Consider the following 20327-nt stretch of genomic DNA (forward strand, 5'->3'; position numbering starts at 1 on the left):
ATGCTCATAGCACACATGGAAGAGGAAGGAATAATACACATAAATAGCTCTAGTAAATACTTCCCACGATAATTACTATGTGAAACACATTTGGACATTAATAAAATGTAAAAATGAATTCTATTATGGTCCAATCACAACACATTTGGACCATAATAGAATGTGAAAATGAATCACATCTTAGTACAAACTATAAACATGAAATATTTTCATTAACACAACATAGCCTTGCTATATGCATAAACAACCCTCCGTCAATGTTGTTCAACAATACTTGTAGTCTTAACAAGTTTTACTAGGTATTCGATAATTCTTGGCCACTAAAATTGTTCCCGATACTACATGCACACAAAAGTCTAATATACGGATTTGACCAACACTTAAGGACTTTGTCATGACACGATATTGAATAAAAGATGCAAGAGTCAGCCCTAGAGACTCATATTCTCCACATGTGGAATATGTCTCACCTAAAGATGTTAAAAAATAGGATATTTATCAAGAACGAGATGAACTTGCATGTGGAGATAATGGGAAACATTTAGCGACATGAATGAGAGGGAACCTTGTAAACCTTTCTTCACACTACCTAAACCAATCTCCATGAGTTCCTAGACCATGTTTCACACCTTGTGTCTAACAACATGTGCCAAACAAAACCCTACCATGAGATCTATTACTATGTCAATAGGGAGTGGACCCTTGGCCTGACACTTGTGCTACAAGTGCATGCCAAGTGCTCTTTCTATTGTGTGATGCAAGGTCTGCTCATAAAAATTGTTCTAGCAAGGATCCTACCAAGGGCCCACCAACTTCCTCCCTTCCACTTAAGCACATGGGGATTCTCCTAGCAAGCTATCTAAGCAACCTACCCCTCTTCAACATCTACAACAAATACGTCTAAGAAGGACGTGCAATGGGTTTCTCTTACAGCTTTAACGAATGAGATGAGTTGAGGATTGTGATGCCCCTCTTGCTAACTTTCGTGACCTAAATGGGGCCAAGGGAAGCCGAAGTGGCTTGGTCCCCACACTGTTAGTTATCATGCACCATGGTAACACACTCAAATGATAAATTGAGATGAGATTTGATTGCAAGGTTGGCATTTAGTGTGATGACTCTTGTACAATAATTATGCACAACCCTGATGCTCAATATAGCAGCATCAAGACCATGAGCATAATAAACTATCGAATCAAATGCTTACTTAATAAGAGCACTTGCCATCTACATAACGTTGGCACGAAGTGTAATGAGTACGTGAAAAAGCAAGAAATAATAAATAAGAGAATTGAATAATGGCCAAGAACATCACTTTGGACCATGCTAAGTATAGTGTAGAGCTAACTTGGTGTCCACATGTAATCCCCAACATAGCATGCTCACAATGCGTTCTTTCATTTTATGCACTTTATAGTATAGAAAACCGTGTGAAAGTCTCACACTTTGGATCTTATTATACATGATCTCATAATGTCATTTGATACATCAAAGAAAATAACATAGTTGATGAACTTCTTGAAAGCCCTCACAGTCACTTTGAATACATCCTGCATTTAACAAGATTCCATGCCTAATATGAGACCATAGGAGAGTGTATACCCACTAAAATTTTGAAGATAGCGGCATTTCTACAAAACGTTGGCATGAAGAATGTGAACAAACAAGAAATAAGACGAGAGATAATTGAACTTTGGCCAAGAACATCACTTTCAACCATGGTAGGCGCATTGTATAAATCAATTGATGTCCACCTGTGATCCCCAATATAGCATGCTCATAATATACTCATAGGTACTTTACATTACACAAAGCCATGTGAAAGTTTTACATTTTGGATCAATTAGTATACATGATCTTATAATTGCATTTGGTACATCAAAGCAAATAACATAGCTGACGAACTTCTTGAAAGTCCTCGAGGTCATTTTGATAGAAATGGCATAGAGCCTAATATGAGACCATAGGAGAGTGTGTGCCCACTAACATTAGGAAGAGGGGCATTTTCTTTATTTTGTTAAAAAAAATATTTTACACTATCTATCCCTCATCTTAGTTGAGGAAAAGAGAAGGAGAAGAAACTTGTCATAATAACTAATATCTAATTCTCCTAAATGATTTTCTCATGTTAAACTAATCATTTAATATGGGGAAGTACCAGGGGAGAAAAAGTTAGAATATTGGTTAAGCTAGCAGATCGGCCACAGTAGGAATACTAAGGAGGGAAAATAGGGATCCAAACGGGGGGCCATCTGCAAAAGAGCAATGTGCAACAATGGGCTAAAAAGACCCTAAGGTTCATCCCATTAAGACTTCCAAAACTCTAAGGTTCCAAAATTCAAAGGTTGTGTCCAAAGGTCAAACACTAGGGAAATTGGATGCTTTGTGTGTGTCCCAAAAAGTCTTCACAAGTCCTACATAGGAGGGGGCGAGCCCTGGAAGTTGGGGATGAGAGAGAAACACACACACACACACACACACACACACACACACTCACAAGCTTCCTTACACAAGGGGAAAGAGGGACACATGTTAGCTCCCTAGCCCAAATGCCCACAAGGTGTACTCAAATCCTATTGGATGGCCATGGAGGTGGATCAATGAGAATTAGGCTAGAGTAAATCTAGTTTAATTAATTTAAAAAAAACTTAATAAAAGAACCAATAAGAATTAAGCTCTTTAGAAGACTATTGGACAGTCTCCCAAGGGGTCCAATGAGCATTCAACAGCCTAATGGCTTGCCTGATTCCTATTGGCCAGGAGGCAAAGGGGTCCAATGAGAGTTTAGTTGCATTTATTAATTACCTAAAGCTCTCACAAAAGGGAAAATGGGGACACATGTCAGAAGGCTATCACTTATGCTTCTTAATACTCATTGGCTAAGCCTGGAAAGGGCCAATAGGGTTGCAGCATGAGCAAATAGCAAGAGGGGTCGACCAAGAGAGAGAGAGGGGGGGGGGGGGGGGCTGATTTTCTCAAGGCATTATCCACACACTCACACAAACTCAAGTGTGAAGCAAGAAGACTCTCTCTGTCCTTCTGAAGCTTTAATGGAAAGCTTACCACCTACTCCAAGCTTGTGAGAAGGGAGGGCTACACCAACAACTCTTGGCTTTGTGATGCAAATTCAACCAAGAGCCAAGCTTCAATGCATGCTCATCTCCTCTACCATGCTAATTACTAAGCTAAGCTATGCTAATATGAGTGATTATTGAGGACATGTACATCTTTCTCGTAAGACTACTCCTTCCTCTCAATCTACTCTCATACCCTGCTAGCTCTCACCATCTTCGAACATGTGTGAGGTCTTGGGTCTGAGACAGTGAGGGAATTGATGTTGTGTTTAATAAGTGTTTTTCTTAGTGCTTGAAGTTCCCATCTTCATTGCACTAGCTAGTATTGAAGGAACACAAAGAATTGTATTGTAAAATGTCTCTCTTGATGGGAGAAATCATAATACAAAGCCTTTTCGAGGGGGGACCGGCTCCATGAAAATCCGGTCCTCAACTGTTGTCAATAGCTTAATTTCTCTCTCTTTTGAAGTATTGTTCATGCTATCTAACTAGGTGTTATACTTTTTGTTGCTCTCTCCACCGAAGCACTCTTGTTACTCTTATTAGGAATCTATCCTAATGAAATGCTCACTATGTTCATGCTATTTCCACTACACACAAGTTACTAGGCCATTGAATGTTACAAACTAGTATAAGGGCTTACATGGACTTCCAAGCTATACTACAGTTGAAGTTGACAGTGCTAAAACATTGCCAATGACAAGGTACACAAAATGGGTATAGCCCTGACACTTGAACGCAGCGGGTGCAAGGCTTGCCATTGTAGAGGTACCGTCATGTGAATGTTTTCGCCCAAATTTCCTAAAATGACTTCACATCAATGTAATCCCACCTACAAATTTTGAAATTTACCTCCAAACTACCCAAGAAGTGGCTCCATTGGTGAAGTGTGAACTCAAGGTCGAGGGTTTGAGGCTCACAAGTTGCGTTCTCAATGGGTGTATCCCCACGGGACTAAGTAACACGGGGTCTTAATGACGGTTGAGCGGTGGGATCGACGGACGACGTTGAAGGGGGGGAATCTCAAAGGTGGCGGACGGTAGAAAAAAGGTCAACGCCAGGTGCACAGAATGGGTTTCAAACCCAGATGGCCATGTTGAGAGGCTGGTGCCCTAACCACGAGCGCGCGTGCATTTGGTTGTCCAAGTAGGCAAAACAAAAATATATAAAGTTAACAAAAATGCTATAAAGTAAACTCGGACACATCGAACGGTTGAGCGCATTCTTGATGTTCGTGCCTCACTTCTCGCCCGTCGATCCCACGGCTCCCACATCATTCAACACCCCGTGTTACTTAGTCCTGAGGGGTGTATCCTAGGTTGTTCCCGCTGCAGCCCCTCGAGGGTGTAACATACAACAATGTGCAGTCTTAAATGCATGGTTATATATCCACCCTTCCTCATGGCGCTGATTGTAGAAAAATCATTACCTCTAAATTTAAAATTGGAGGGTAACAAAACCTCCAAAATTTGGACGCATTGGTGGATGTAAAAACCTTCTACTATACAACAATTTTTACAATATAATATAACCATAATCACAACTTGGGGACAAATGAAAGGGATCTAGCTACTGTACATATGTGTTGAACCAACTATAGGTTTAGCTAGCTGCTCCCCTGCATTCTCACTCTTCCTTGGCACAAAAAATGGCTCCCCTCCTATGCACTTTTCTCCATACTCCCTCCTCGCCACCACCGCCTCCCCTCCGCCAAAGCACAGATCCACCTTCACCACTCCTGTGAATTGAGGAAAATACCCATTTGCTAGGTACACATACCTACATCTCCTCCCCACATACCTCGGAGTTCCCCACCCATAACGTCCGCATCTATGCCGTCCCCGTCATTGTGTTGAGCCGGATTTCTGATAGTGTGCATGCTAAGTTCACCGCGGGCACCTCGAGAATGACTTTGGGAGGGGAGAGTACCGGTGTGACAATCACCACTTCATCACCCTCCTCCCATGCATTTATATAATGTAGACAGTTGCATCCTGGTGCTTCAAACCATTGGGCTTTTAGAGATGCCTCATCTGGCAGGGCATACCGTGGAAGAAGACAAAACCTCGGCGTCTTCATGTCATCGGTGGCCAAAGCACTCTTCCCTCTGACAGACTCCACAGGCCTAATGACAAGCTGATTGTCAGGAAAAACGACATATCTACGAGTTATGGCAAAGTCATATCAAGGAGTGGGACAGGGACATCCCTGGAGTTGATACCATCTGCAGAGACTCGGAAGAATGAGAAAGGGGGCAACGAAGGAGGTGTGAAGCTGAATGCAAACATCTCCCCTGTGGATGCATCAAACTTTGGGTGAGCACACACGTTAGATGTGCCTGGTAGCTTGAAATTTCCAACCGTGACAAGATCGCTGGACTCTGTGACCTTGATTACATAAGGGATGTCATCTTCAGAAAGGGATAGCACCTTCCCATTGAAGAACCCCACACTAGTGTTAGACAACCCCCACCCCTTGCTCACATCCAGTAAACCAAAGACTGTTCTTAAGGCTACCACAGCAGTGCGCGCCGCACCCGGTATGCCTGACATACTGCCAAAGAATTTAGGAAACAGAGGATGCCCTGCTGCTTCCTCCTGTCGAAAGCGCGAGGTTTTGACATAACGCGCACAATATGTGGCCTTCCCATCCTTAATCTTCACAGAATGTATCATGCCAGCCTTCCCCACGGTGTAGGTAAGTGGCGTTGGGCCCATTTCGCAAGTAGGCGCCATTGAGATCAGATGGGAGCTTGCCCACAACAGAGCAGGGGGTCGGAGGAGTTTCTGCCACGGGAGCGCAGTTGCCAATTAGCTGCACTTGAGGATCGACAGAGGGAAGGAGCTCTGCAGGGGAGAGGAATTGAGTGATGAGGGTGTCGGCCGCATTGCAAATGGCCTCGGGGAAGTTTCTGGCATTCTCGAAGTCATGGCGAAGGAGCTCGTCGAGGCTCAGCTGGGTGGGGGGACGGATGGCAGGAAGGGGAGATGCCTGATCATGAGTGCTCTGAAGAATCTGCGTATTGGTTCCATTTGAGAGGGAGCTGGCATGATGGGTAAGCTTGGGGGTGGCCTCGTCCACCAAGGTGCCATTGTGGGTAACTGTTGGGTTATTCTGATTGATTTTGGGGTTAGAGGCATCAACAAGGGGGCTGCTTTGCAAGATAGCTCGGGCATGGGGGCCGGTGGTGGGCTTGCTGTCAAAGGTGAGGCTGGCTACGGGGGAGAAGAGGATGTGCCCTGTTGTGCTTTTGAGGGATAGGGATGATGAGGCTAGGGCAGCAGCAGCGAGCATGCCCATTCTGTCAAGGCAGTAAGCAGCTGCCTCCTGCTGCTGAAACAAGGTCGTCTACAGTAGACGACGGCACTGCCTTAAAGTAAAAATTGAAATTGTTGGTTCAAAATGTTATTGAACCATGATCGCTCTGAGAATGTTGCCTTTTCTTCTTCATTGAACTCGAGATGAATCAAATAGGTGGACATCAGCAGAAGGGGCAGCATTAGCAGAAGGAATTTCATGGCAGTAACATTCCATCTCAGTAAGCTTTACAAAGAAAAGAATCTAGAAGCTGCGTTTGCTCATTTCGACAAGGATGGCAGTGGGCTTATAACAATGGACGAGTTAAAACAGACCTGTCTTGAGAATGCGATGGAGGAAGCAGAAATTCAAAAGCTAGTGGAAGAGATTGAGAAGACACACAAAGTTTTCGAAGGAAGGTGCTGATTTGTGTGACCAGTCTTTCATGATCTATTTGCAGGGTGGCCAAATTGATTATGCTCAGTTTGTTTCAATAATGCGCAATGATGGCCTTTCCAGATGAGTTATTGAACCCAGCTGTTGAAGATGGGAGGAAAGCTTTAAGCAATCTGATTTGGCTTGTATAAGTTTGCAATTCCAATCCAGCAAGCTGTGGCAGACTACAGCAGACAATGTCGTCTCGGCAGGCACTTGTGTAGTAGATGCAATGAGTGATTTTCGTTTGCAGTACGGTCCCAGCAAGAGAATTCAGAGTAGGCATAGAAGGGATTTTGTTATGCCTTTCAAATATCGTTTTTGGGTTTCATGTTACTTTCACAGTGACATGCGTACCTATTTTCGATCAGAAAAAACATTTCAAGACTCAAAAGCATCGACTGGACATGGTAATAATCGTGTACCAAAAATGGTGCAATGTGAAGGAGAGTCAGATGTTCGCAGGCATTCATGTTCAAGTAACATAGTAAGCAGGAACATAGTAAGCTGTTTGGCAAGTAATATAGTAAGCACTGCAAGGGTCGTCTACCGATAGTTTGTACAAAGATACGGTGCATCCCCCACGGGCGAAGCCATCTCCCTTCGGAATACAAGGCAAGTAACCTGGTCGAGTATTGAGATAATATCTCAGACAAGAGCCGCAACACAAAGGAAGGAGACCAGAACCATAGAGGTGTGCATCTCAACGTGACTCGTCTCCATAGAGTCACATTGAGACATGGAACCTGAGTTGCAAAAACAGCAACAAACCACTTCCTTTTCTGCCAAAACATCATCCAAGTCTGTTTTTCCTCTTATTCTCAGAATCCACGAATGATGACAATCGCATATCGTGCCAACATTACTTTGAGTACTCCCACCTTTTTTCTGCCAAAACAACCATGCAGTGAACTCCTTGTAATTTCAGCACTAACTACTTAAGAGTACTGAAACTCCACCATTTTGTGCCAAAAACGACCATGCAATGTGTATACCTTGTAATGTCAGAATGACATGCATTGCTGCTGAATCTGGCTCGACAAGTTTTTCAAGGTTGTACCTTTCACAATGTGTCCACTCCCGGTGCACAGCGCCCAGCCGGAAGCATGAAGAATTAATATCAATATTACACAAATCGCGTGATCAAACAGTGAACAGTCTATTTCCATGTAGTCTTCATGCTTGATTGTCAAACCTGCTAAATCTTTTTTTTTGGAGATTAAACTCATAGTGCAAAGTTTGTCAATAAGCGCAAGCAAGGTTTTATCAGTAGGCAAAACTGATCACAATGCCATTGCTTTTGACCCTTGGGTTCACATCCTGTCTGCAAGGCATATGAGTCCTTGATTGCACAGAGATGTCAAAATTCATCCTTTTGCTTAAAGATATCAGGTATATCCTTAAAATCATACAAATATGTGGAGAACTACTAAAGCTAATCAGATAGCACTTTAAATAAAATGGGTCCCAAAGGTGGTATGTTGTTGCCAATAATATTATGAAAAATGGCACAAAAAAAAATTCACAATTTAGACTGAAAAATGTGTTGCAAACACAAGGGGAAAGGTGAAATCCATAGTCCATAGCAAACTTTCTGGATAAAAATGCTTGAAAACTGAGTGTGCATCTATTGTGATATCTCTAGAAATTTGCTCAGATAAGAAGATATAAAAGTGTCTGCTGTAAGAGCCCGCTTGTGAACATAGATGCTTATACATGCGACGAAGATTGGCTTGAGCTAATTGGCTCTTCCTTGATGCCATGAGGATATTGGTTGGCTGCCTATGGGTCCCCATAGAATGCATAAAGGGAAAACCTTAATGAACCGATGCACCCAAACACACAAAAATAAAAAATAGTTTTGGTTTTAAAAAGTCAAACAGGCCTATTGTCACCTTTCAAAGGGTTCCTTCTGTAAGTGGAGTCCTTCAAAATGTGGAACCACTGGATCATGCAAGGTTTGCGACTCACTATGTTTTGAGATGGTTTCCAAGGTTTAGTAGGGTTGTGGGAATGGCTCTAAAGGAGCTTGGATAAGCCCTATAAGTTTCTGATTATAACGAAAATGCATTACCAGCTCCTCGAGCTCTAGAGCATATGGGTACTCTCTTAGCTCTGCATGGAAATTCTTGGTGAGAGCCACTCGGAAATCCATGACATTTGACCCTCCGGGAAAAGGAAAAAGGATGGCCTTCACTTGGCCATATCCATCAATCCTTAACAGCAGGCATCCCCAAAAGCTGAGGGTCGAAGCTGTTACTCACCCATAACTGAAGGGCATAGTATCGTGGAAGACCATATAGACAAGTAGATACACAGCTCTGCCCCATCAGAGGCTAGAGCTTTTCCATGCAGAGGCCTACACAAATCGTGCAAATATCACACTTCCAATATGTGCTTGAGCATGGTTCTTGAGGCTATATAGAACATGACACAAAACCTTACTCCAAATGACATCTCATCTGCTCCCATCTTCCTAGTATATGTGTTGAATCCCATGAAGACAAAATACTTGTTGTTGAGGCCCTTTTGATTCCACATATGTGCCTACTTTGCCCTCATATTTGTAGCATCGTTATAAAATCCCATCATTACAATGAGCTTATTGGCAGACAGAGATCGCCTGAAAGGACCGCCAGCGTTTGTCCAAGACTAATCAAAGCTATCCAAGCTGCTCTCTCCATCACTTCCAACATTTGAATTACACAAAGCCGTGTTTTCGAAGAAGGTCCCTGCACTGGTCCAAGGACTATCAATTGGTAAGGCAGACTCAATACCCTTATTCTTACTATTTCCTATCGACTTGTCCTATGATAAAAAAATCCAAGATGGGATGTGCTTTGCAAATCCTGAAACTGTCCATCCTCTGTTAGTTGGCATCGGAGACTTTTTGAAGTTTCTGGTTTGTACTGTAGGAAGCTTTGCCATCAACAAGAAAGCTTGCACCCCATAAGCATATATCACTACTCAATCTAAATTACTGGAGTCCATCCAATGCAAAACAGCAGTTTACCTGTGCCAACATGCCTGGCATGACGATTGTAATGTCGCCTTCCCAATCAGGGGCAAACAACTTTGAGACTTCATGCATGGGAAAGCCCAACTCTAATACTTGCTTGCATCTGTGCTTGAATTCCAACTCTACTAGCTGAGATAGCTGAAAGGAAATTACATAAAAAATCAGAAGGCTTTCTTACGAAGAACAAGCACAGAGTGTAGAAGGGTGCCTCAGAATACATTTTTTTAATGGTGAGCTTCTCATGGTGCTCTCCACCTTACAGTTTTCGAGCTGAAGCCTATGATCAACTGCAGTCTGCATCGGCACTATTCTGAAAAACAGGGGCTTCTGCCTAGCTAGACTACACTCTTGCAACAACAGGGGATATAACTGCTGTTGTAATTTGTGGAGATCGTGTCATCCTATATCCCGTAATTTTGCATAATTACTTTGGGTTTATACACTTTTGGGTCCTGTTTATCATCTTGATTGATACAATTGACGAGAGAGAGAGAGAGAGAGAGAGAGAGAGAGAGAGAGGCTACAGCTCTCCAAAATTGCACGATCCCGTCCTCCCTCTCGCAACCTCGCTATCTCACCTGCAGCACGGAAAAAGTGTACACACACACACACACACACACAACCAAATTTCCACGCCCAAAATGCACCCAATCCAGCTAACAAAAATAAAAATTTCATGCATGCCCTCCACCCCAAAAAAAACACACCCTTACTGCCCCATTGGCCTAATCCCCTATGGCCATGCTAGCAAATTTTCTCCCTATAGACCCTGCCTTACGGCAATGCCAACAAATACTAGATACTACTCTGAGTGTTCATTGAGCCATGCTTTTAATCAAGCAATTCACGACTCGCTGGCTCCCTCTTGTCTTGTCTTCTAATTCTGGAAAAGATGATGCAGACTCTTTTATCTTAAAACAGAAAAAGAGTTCCCACGGGCCTCTATATAAAGGCTCACGCACCTACTATACGGTAGGAAAAAGGCAATTAGGTGATGCACAGCAGCCTTCCACCCTCAACACTATTTGACACGGGCTCTTAACAACCCTAAATTGGTGAGAGTTGAAGCACATAGATCTTCAGGTGGGGGAATGGTGCAGAAAAAATTCAACGACAAGTGGAGGTCTCAGATTCGAACCCACGAGCTCGAGGATGAAAGCTCCGTGAGCTAACCACGTATGCGAGTGTGGTTTGTTGAAACTTATGTGAGTTCACAACATTCTAAAGTTGCCCCCCCCCCCCCCAAATGTCCTCGTTTACTTTTTGTGTCCTTGTTTACTTTTTCACATCCAATGTCCATGCACGCCTTTGGTTTGTGCCTGAACTTGTCCGCTGTTGATCCCACTGTTAGCTTCATTTACTACCTCTTGTTAGATTGTGATGAGGGCCTTCCACCCTACCCTGATGCTCTCGAGCCGCTACGTTCATATAAGAGTTAGTTCACATGGACGTCGAGTTGCGAACCTGTTTGCAACCTATAACTCGCATTTGTTGAGTTCACGTGCATGAAAATGTTGCAGAGCAAGAAGTTATATTTAGCTTGCAAAATGCGATTTTGAGAATAGATAGGCTAGAAACGGAAGAAATTGCCAATGGAGGTGCTTTATTCAAAAGTACCTCTTTGTCTTATCTGTGGTTGCGACTTCGCTCCTCCCCACGCACATGAAGCTGGGCTGCAACACAATGGCAACCAGTTCACAATTTTTTTTTGTAATCTACTCATGGGAACCAAAAAGGTTCATAACTGGTTGGCAATCATTGCGAACCACTCTCTTGTGTGAACCGACTCTAAGTGCCACCCCTTTGATTGAGGTGTCGTCGTGCTGCAAATTACGGTCTTGAAGTCTCTCTCTCTCTCTCTCTCTCTCTCTCTCTCTCACACACACACACACACACACACACACACACACATTGAGTAGGGATTGTTCTTGCAACGTCACAAACAGCCCTGAAATATCCTTTGCACAAGGACATAATGTTGCACCCTTGAAGGTGCAATGACCATAGGTTGGTTATGGGTTGGTTATGAGGGAAAGAAAACATTGGATTTTTCTCCATGTCAAAATACAATCCCTATGGAGAGAATTATGGTAAGTTCTAAATCATAAATTTTAGTGAAATTTCAAGCTATTTTACAAAAAAAAATCATAAAATTCTTATATCGTTTTGTAGAGATGGCCTTTTTTATGTTTATAAAAGCCACGTGTAAGTACTTATTGTTACAAAACAATGGAATGTCCCTTCAAAGACTAGTTTCCAAGTCACACACAAGTTATAAACATAATTTCAAACTTGAGTAGGTACAGAATAAGAGCATAATTTTGGTCTCCAAAGCTCCCGAGGTGTGCACCATCCCCCACATAGTGGGCTTAACAAAACCGATATTAGATCCCAGTTCCACTTACTCTATTATAATTAACAACATCAACCATTTATAGGCTACTTAAGGACCTCTCTTCTTAAGCAAGAAAAGAGAAACCAAATGCTCTGATACCAATGTAATGGAATTTGCCTATTCAATGTGAGAGTAGCGGAATTTAATGAGAGTACTTTCAAGAAATGATTTTGTGAGCATAGAGGGTAGACATAATTGAAGATAGCAACATAATCATAGCAATTAGTTAACTTGGCATAGACAATACTTTTGCAAGAGAGAGAGTTTAGAGAACATGACAACAGTTGAGGACCGGATTTATGTGGAGCCGGTCCCTCCTCCAATAGGCATTTGTATTATGATTTCTCCCATAAAGAGAGACTTGTTACAATACAGTCTTTGTGTTCCTTGTGACCTAGGTGATGCCATGAAGATGGAAGGCTTCATGCATCACAAACATAACATAAACTTGAAGAAAGCTTTAACTATCCCAAGCCTCAGTCCCAAGACCTCAAACACCTTCGAAGGTGGAGAGAGCTAGCAGGGAATGAGGGTAGGGAAGAGGAAGAAGAAACATTTCATACGAGAAAGAATTAGTTCCTCACTTATCATACTCTTGTTGCTAGCATACATAATAGCATAGTAATGAAGAAGAAGGAGATGGCAAGCTTAAGCATTGAAGCATGGCTCTTGGTTGGATTTGCACTCCATAGCCAAGAGTGTTGGTGTAGGCTCTCAACCTCTACTTGCTTGGAGAAGGAGAGGGAGCTCTTGCACTTTGCATAGTACACAATGAGAGTGTTTGTGAGTGTGTGAAGGTGAGTATACCCCCTAAGCACCCCCCTAGCTTGCTTGGGTCGACCCCCCCTTGTAGCTCATGCTCGAAGCTCATTGGACCCCTCCAGGCCTAGCCAATCACAAGCAGGAGCCATTACAAGCAACATGGGTAGCCTTGGGACAAGTGTCCCCCTTTCCCCTTTGAGAGAGAGGACTTGATAAATGCAAAATCAATTAATTAAATATCCTAAATTATCATTTGACCCCTTGGGTGGCCAACCAATAGGCTTCAGGCACACCATGAGGGCAACATGGGGAGAAACTTGACAAGTGTCCTTGCTGCCTCTTCAAGCTGGGGCTTCCCTTGTGTGTGTGTGTGTGTGTGTGTGTGTGTGTTCTCTCTCATCCCCCCCCCCCTTGTAGGCTCGCCCCCCTCCTTGTAGGGATATTGTTGACTTTGGATGAGCAAGCCCCTTAGTCATCAAGCATGATAAAGCACTTGAACTAGGGGGTGTTTCCACAAGCATATCAGGCAAGCACCTCAGGCAAGCACCTCAAGCACCTTAATCATGTAGCAAGTCAAGCACCTCAAGCATGGAGCCAGTCAAGCACCTCAAGCATCTTAATCAAGCGCCTCAAGCATGACAAGCACCTCAAGCAGGACAAGCACCTCAAGCACGACAAGCACCTCGAGCTTGGGCCGGGTTCCCACCTCAAGCTCAGCCCTAGCTTACCTAAGGTCAAAGGACTTTTACACACATTATTGGAGGTCTTCAATGAAGCTAACCCTAAGGTCTTATGCTCCATTGGTTAGCCTTGCTCTTGATAAACCATCTCCCATTTGGGTCCCTCTACTAATGGCCCCGTGTTGAGATAGATCTATAAGCACATATCTATATCTTAACACTTGTTCCCGTTTATTCTCTCACATTAAGTGATCAATTTAATATGAGAAAATCATTTGGGTTGGTTAGATATTAGATTTTATGACATTACCTCTCTCTTGGAATCATAGTCGTCCTTGACTATGAGGTAGAAGAGATAAAGCCTTAGTCATTAGTCAATCGTACTTAGCGGGTAGAGGATCCCTTTTTTACCCTACGACATCTTTCCAAGATAGATGACTAATCCATTTGGTGCTTGGGAGACATAGCTGCCGCAAGCATGTCTGCGCTTTAGTCCATTTCATTCTCCCAAAGTAGAGTGACAAATTCTACTTGGTGTTTGAGAGACGTCGTCATCACAAACATGATTCTAAGCATGCATACTAGTTAAATTTGTGCACAATTAAAACGAGGATTAGTCTTATAAGAAAAAAACATGAGTCATTTAAAAGAGAGTTGTACATTTGCTTACTCTAATGTAGCATTGTAAGCATTGACAAGGTTCATATTATCCTTAAGTTGTAATCCTTGCATCCATTTAGCATCTTCAAAAGGATAATTTTTGAACTTAATAAGATACCGTCGGATTATCTTACCATGTCGTAGTACCTTGTCTTCATGCCGAAGGACAGCTTCGGGTTGTAGCACCTCTTCTTGGTCTTCAACTTCGGGAGGGTCTTCAATAATTGGTTCAGTTGGTGGCTCTTCTTTGTAGGGCTTAAGTAGGCTTACATGAAAGGCATTGTGTATAAGCCAATGGTTGGGCAACTTGAGTTGATAAGCCGTCTCATTGATGGGCTTCAAGATTTGTAAAGGACCATAGGATCTTTTTGCTAGTTTAGCATAATACTTTTGATGGCCCGTAGGATTTTTGCCCGTCGTTTGCCTTAATCGAGCCTTAGGAAACTTGAGTAAGACCCAATCATTTTCTTTGAACATTAAGGCTCTTCTGTGCTTATCAGCAGCAGCTTTTTGCCTTTGTTGAGAGATGGCTATAGCCTCCCTAATATTTTGAAAAGATTCTTGTAGGTCACGGCTATACTCATCGGCGGCGAAGATCTTACCATGTACTTTGAGTAGCAAGGGACTTTTAAGTCTTCCCTCTATGATCTCAAAAGGTGCTTTCCCCGTAGAAGTATGTACAGTATTATTGTAGGCATGCTCTACTAGAGGTAAATACTTTTCCCATTGTGAGCATTGATCTACTTCGGTAACATAAGTCTTGAGTAGATCGAGTATCGTAAGATTGGCTATCTCACTTTGGCCATCCGTTTGTGGGTGATAGGCCGAAGAGAAATTCAATCTTGTTCCTAGATTTTCAAAGAGACCTTTCCAGAAATTACTGGTCATTCTAGGATCTCTATCTGACACGATGGATGTGGGTAATCCATGGTGCTTGAAAATCTGAGATATGAAGAGAGTTGCCATTTGATGTGCCTTAATAGTCTTTTTGACAGGAATAAAATGTGCTTGCTTGCTAAACCTATCGACTATTGTCCATATTCCTGTATTCCCATGGATAGACTTGGGTAATCCAAAGATGAAATCCATGGATATACTCTCCCATGGTGAATTTGGAATAGGCAATGGCTGGAGTAATCCAGGTTGCTTCCCTCTATCATACTTGGTCTTTTGGCATACTACACATTTTGAAACATACTCTTGTATGTCCACTTTCAGGGTAGGCCAATAAAAATACGTCTCTACTCCTCGGAGAGTAGGTTGAATACCTCTATGCCCTGCATATGGAGGAGCATGGGATTCATACATAACCTTCTCACGAAGGGAATGGGTAACACATAGCCTATTGCCGTGGAGAAGATAACCATCCTGCAAGGTGAATGGTTCCTCTTTCTTCCCCAAAGCAAGGGCTGACATTATGTCTCTAAAGTCAGGGTCAGTAGCATACTCATCTATCATAGAGGATAGATCATTGTGAGTAGCTATAGACACCGCATTAACTTTTGGTCGTCGTGAAAGTGCATCGGCAACTTGATTGTGCTTACCAGCTATGTGAGCAATATGGAAATTAAATTGCCAAAGAAAATTTGCCCACCTCATTTGTTTGTCGGAAAGCTTGGTTTGCGTCATGAAATACTTGAGACTTTGGTGGTCGGTTCGTAGGATAAATGGAGTCCCCAATAGATAGTGCTTCCATGTGTCTAGGGCATGTAGAACAGCTAAAAGCTCTTCTCATAAATGCCCAAGACTCGTTCATCACTATTGAGCCTTCGGCTCTCATATGCTATGGCATGCCCTTCTTGAAGAAAAACCGCTCCAAGGCAATCACCACACGCATCACATTGGACCTCAAATGGCTTTGAGAGATCCGGAAGCACGAGGACTGGTTGGGAAGTAAGCTTCTCTTTGAGTTTTTCAAAAGCATTTTGCTCCTTAGCAGTCCATACAAACTTAACGTTCTTCTTTGTTAAGTCATGTAGTGGTCCTGCTACTTGAGCGAATTTTGCTATGAAGCGTCTATAGTATGCACACATACCAATAAAGCTTCTTAGTTCATGTAGATTCCTTGGGTTAGGCCATGATTTTATTACCTCTAACTTTGATGGATCCATACGAATACCATCGTGAGAGATAATATGACCTAAATATTGAATCTCTTGAAGGAAGAATTCACTTTTCTTTTGGTTGAGAAAAAGTTTGTTCTCCCTCAAGGCTTGAAAAATCACTTGGAGATGTTGCTTATGTTCCTCCAAAGACTTGGAGTAGATGATGATATCATCAAAGAACACTCTAGTGAATTTACGATATGGTCTAAAAAATTTCTCCATGAGACGATTGAAAGTAGCTGATGCATTAGTCAAGCCAAAAGGCATGACTAGATATTCATAAAGACCAAATGTTGTGCGAAACGCGGTCTTTAGGATATCTTCATCCACTATCCTTATTTGATGATAGCCACTCTTAAGGTCAATCCTACTGAAGTAGGTAGAGCCTTGTAGCTTATCAAACAGATCTTCTACCAGAGGCACGGGAAATCTGTTTTTGATAGTGATATGGTTTAGTGCTCGATAGTCCACACACATATGGTATGTACCATCTTTCTTTTGCACTAAAAGGACTGGAGAACAAAAGGGAGAGGAACTAGGCCTCACCATCCCTTTGTCTACCAGTTCCTGTACTTGCCTCATAATCTCCTCTTGTTGAGCTTGTGAGACTCGATAAGGAGGTTTGTTAGGCTGTGAGCTTCCTGGAAGGAGCTCAATACGATGGTCATCATACCCTCGTTTTGGAGGTAGGTCCATAGGGATATCATCGATGAACACATCTTGGAATCCTTTTAGAAAAGTAGACAAGTCTAACTCTTCTTGATTCCTATCATTTTCATTTGATGAAACATTATTAGCTTTTAGAGACTCTTTGACATAAATCATGTACGCAGAAACTGAGCTCTTCATTGATTTATCAAAAGAAAGAGGATTTACAACTGGAATAGTGCGACCACGCTCACTAGCATCTATATACATGTTCTTTCCCCTGTAGGTGAAGTAAATTCTCCTTTCATGGAACTTCATGTTGGCAGCCATGCGATCAAACCATGGTGCCCCTAGGATAACATCCTGATGTTGGAGAGGAGAGATGAAGAAGTCTTCTTTGTCGACATATCCATTTGGTGCTTGGGAGACATAGCTGCCGCAAGCATGTCTGCTCTTTAGTCCATTTCATTCTCCCAAAGTAGAGTGACAAATTCTACTTGGTGTTTGAGAGACGTCGTCATCACAAACATGATTCTAAGCATGCATACTAGTTAAATTTGTGCACAATTAAAAAGAGGATTAGTCTTATAAGACAAAAACATGAGTCATTTAAAAGAGAGTTGTACATTTGCTTACTCTAATGTAGCATTGTAAGCATTGACAAGGTTCATATTATCCTTAAGTTGTAATCCTTGCATCCATTTAGCATCTTCAAAAGGATAATTTTTGAACTTAATAAGATACCGTCGGATTATCTTACCATGTCGTAGTACCTTGTCTTCATGCCGAAGGACAGCTTCGGGTTGTAGCACCTCTTCTTGGTCTTCAACTTCGGGAGGGTCTTCAATAATTGGTTCAGTTGGTGGCTCTTCTTTGTAGGGCTTAAGTAGGCTTACATGAAAGGCATTGTGTATAAGCCAATGGTTGGGCAACTTGAGTTGATAAGCCGTCTCATTGATGGGCTTCAAGATTTGTAAAGGACCATAGGATCTTTTTGCTAGTTTAGCATAATACTTTTGATGGCCCGTAGGATTTTTGCCCGTCGTTTGCCTTAATCGAGCCTTAGGAAACTTGAGTAAGACCCAATCATTTTCTTTGAACATTAAGGCTCTTCTGTGCTTATCAGCAGCAGCTTTTTGCCTTTGTTGAGAGATGGCTATAGCCTCCCTAATCTTTTGAAAAGATTCTTGTAGGTCACGGCTATACTCATCGGCGGCGAAGATCTTACCATGTACTTTGAGTAGCAAGGGACTTTTAGGTCTTCCCTCTATGATCTCGAAAGGTGCTTTCCCCGTAGAAGTATGTACAGTATTATTGTAGGCATGCTCTACTAGAGGTAAATACTTTTCCCATTGTGAGCATTGATCTACTTCGGTAACATAAGTCTTGAGTAGAACGAGTATCGTAAGATTGGCTATCTCACTTTGGCCATCCGTTTGTGGGTGATAGGCCGAAGAGAAATTCAATCTTGTTCCTAGATTTTCAAAGAGACCTTTCCAGAAATTACTGGTCATTCTAGGATCTCTATCTGACACGATGGATGTGGGTAATCCATGGTGCTTGAAAATCTGAGATATGAAGAGAGTTGCCATTTGATGTGCCTTAATAGTCTTTTTGACAGGAATAAAATGTGCTTGCTTGCTAAACCTATCGACTATTGTCCATATTCCTGTATTCCCATGGATAGACTTGGGTAATCCAAAGATGAAATCCATGGATATACTCTCCCATGGTGAATTTGGAATAGGCAATGGCTGGAGTAATCCAGGTTGCTTCCCTCTATCATACTTGGTCTTTTGGCATACTACACATTTTGAAACATACTCTTGTATGTCCACTTTCAGGGTAGGCCAATAAAAATACGTCTCTACTCCTCGGAGAGTAGGTTGAATACCTCTATGCCCTGCATATGGAGGAGCATGGGATTCATACATAACCTTCTCACGAAGGGAATGGGTAACACATAGCCTATTGCCGTGGAGAAGATAACCATCCTGCAAGGTGAATGGTTCCTCTTTCTTCCCCAAAGCAAGGGCTGACATTATGTCTCTAAAGTCAGGGTCAGTAGCATACTCATCTATCATAGAGGATAGATCATTGTGAGTAGCTATAGACACCGCATTAACTTTTGGTCGTCGTGAAAGTGCATCGGCAACTTGATTGTGCTTACCAGCTATGTGAGCAATATGGAAATTAAATTGCCAAAGAAAATTTGCCCACCTCATTTGTTTGTCGGAAAGCTTGGTTTGCGTCATGAAATACTTGAGACTTTGGTGGTCGGTTCGTAGGATAAATGGAGTCCCCAATAGATAGTGCTTCCATGTGTCTAGGGCATGTAGAACAGCTAAAAGCTCTTCTCATAAATGCCCAAGACTCGTTCATCACTATTGAGCCTTCGGCTCTCATATGCTATGGCATGCCCTTCTTGAAGCAAAACCGCTCCAAGGCAATCACCACACGCATCACATTGGACCTCAAATGGCTTTGAGAGATCCGGAAGCACGAGGAATGGTTGGGCAGTAAGCTTCTCTTTGAGTTTTTCAAAAGCATTTTGCTCCTTAGCAGTCCATACAAACTTAACGTTCTTCTTTGTTAAGTCGTGTAGTGGTCCTGCTACTTGAGCGAATTTTGCTATGAAGCGTCTATAGTATGCACACATACCAATAAAGCTTCTTAGTTCATGTAGATTCCTTGGGTTAGGCCATGATTTTATTACCTCTAACTTTGATGGATCCATACGAATACCATCGTGAGAGATAATATGACCTAAATATTGAATCTCTTGAAGGAAGAATTCACTTTTCTTTTGGTTGAGAAAAAGTTTGTTCTCCCTCAAGGCTTGAAAAATCACTTGGAGATGTTGCTTATGTTCCTCCAAAGACTTGGAGTAGATGATGATATCATCAAAGAACACTCTAGTGAATTTACGATATGGTCTAAAAAATTTCTCCATGAGACGATTGAAAGTAGCTGATGCATTAGTCAAGCCAAAAGGCATGACTAGATATTCATAAAGAACCAAATGTTGTGCGAAACGCGGTCTTTAGGATATCTTCATCCACTATCCTTATTTGATGATATCCACTCTTAAGGTCAATCCTACTGAAGTAGGTAGAGCCTTGTAGCTTATCAAACAGATCTTCTACCAAAGGCACGGGAAATCTGTTTTTGATAGTGATATGGTTTAGTGCTCGATAGTCCACACACATATGGTATGTACCATCTTTCTTTTGCACTAAAAGGACTGGAGAA

General features: G+C 42.3%; 1 protein-coding gene and 1 pseudogene across 1 annotated transcript; both read right to left on the reverse strand.

Annotated features, from left to right (window-relative positions):
• Window positions 1-4583: 4583 nt before the first annotated feature.
• Window positions 4584-7160, reverse strand: LOC147458426 (putative carotenoid cleavage dioxygenase 4, chloroplastic; annotated as a pseudogene).
• A 136-nt stretch (window positions 7161-7296) lies between these two features.
• Window positions 7297-10577, reverse strand: LOC147458427 (uncharacterized). The gene is made up of 7 exons (XM_086513064.1): window positions 10081-10577; window positions 9820-9963; window positions 9440-9538; window positions 9247-9353; window positions 9071-9165; window positions 7802-7837; window positions 7297-7694 (listed from the first exon to the last, which is right to left on the reverse strand). Exons 1-7 carry the CDS (start codon window positions 10123-10125, stop codon window positions 7669-7671), a joined length of 552 nt encoding a protein of 183 aa, XP_086369190.1. The 5' UTR covers window positions 10126-10577; the 3' UTR covers window positions 7297-7668.
• Between the last annotated feature and the right edge of the window lie 9750 nt (window positions 10578-20327).

The sequence above is a fragment of the Adiantum capillus-veneris genome, chromosome 5 (assembly GCF_014529385.1).
Source record: "Adiantum capillus-veneris isolate H3 chromosome 5, ASM1452938v2, whole genome shotgun sequence".
Lineage (NCBI taxonomy): Eukaryota > Viridiplantae > Streptophyta > Polypodiopsida > Polypodiales > Pteridaceae > Adiantum > Adiantum capillus-veneris.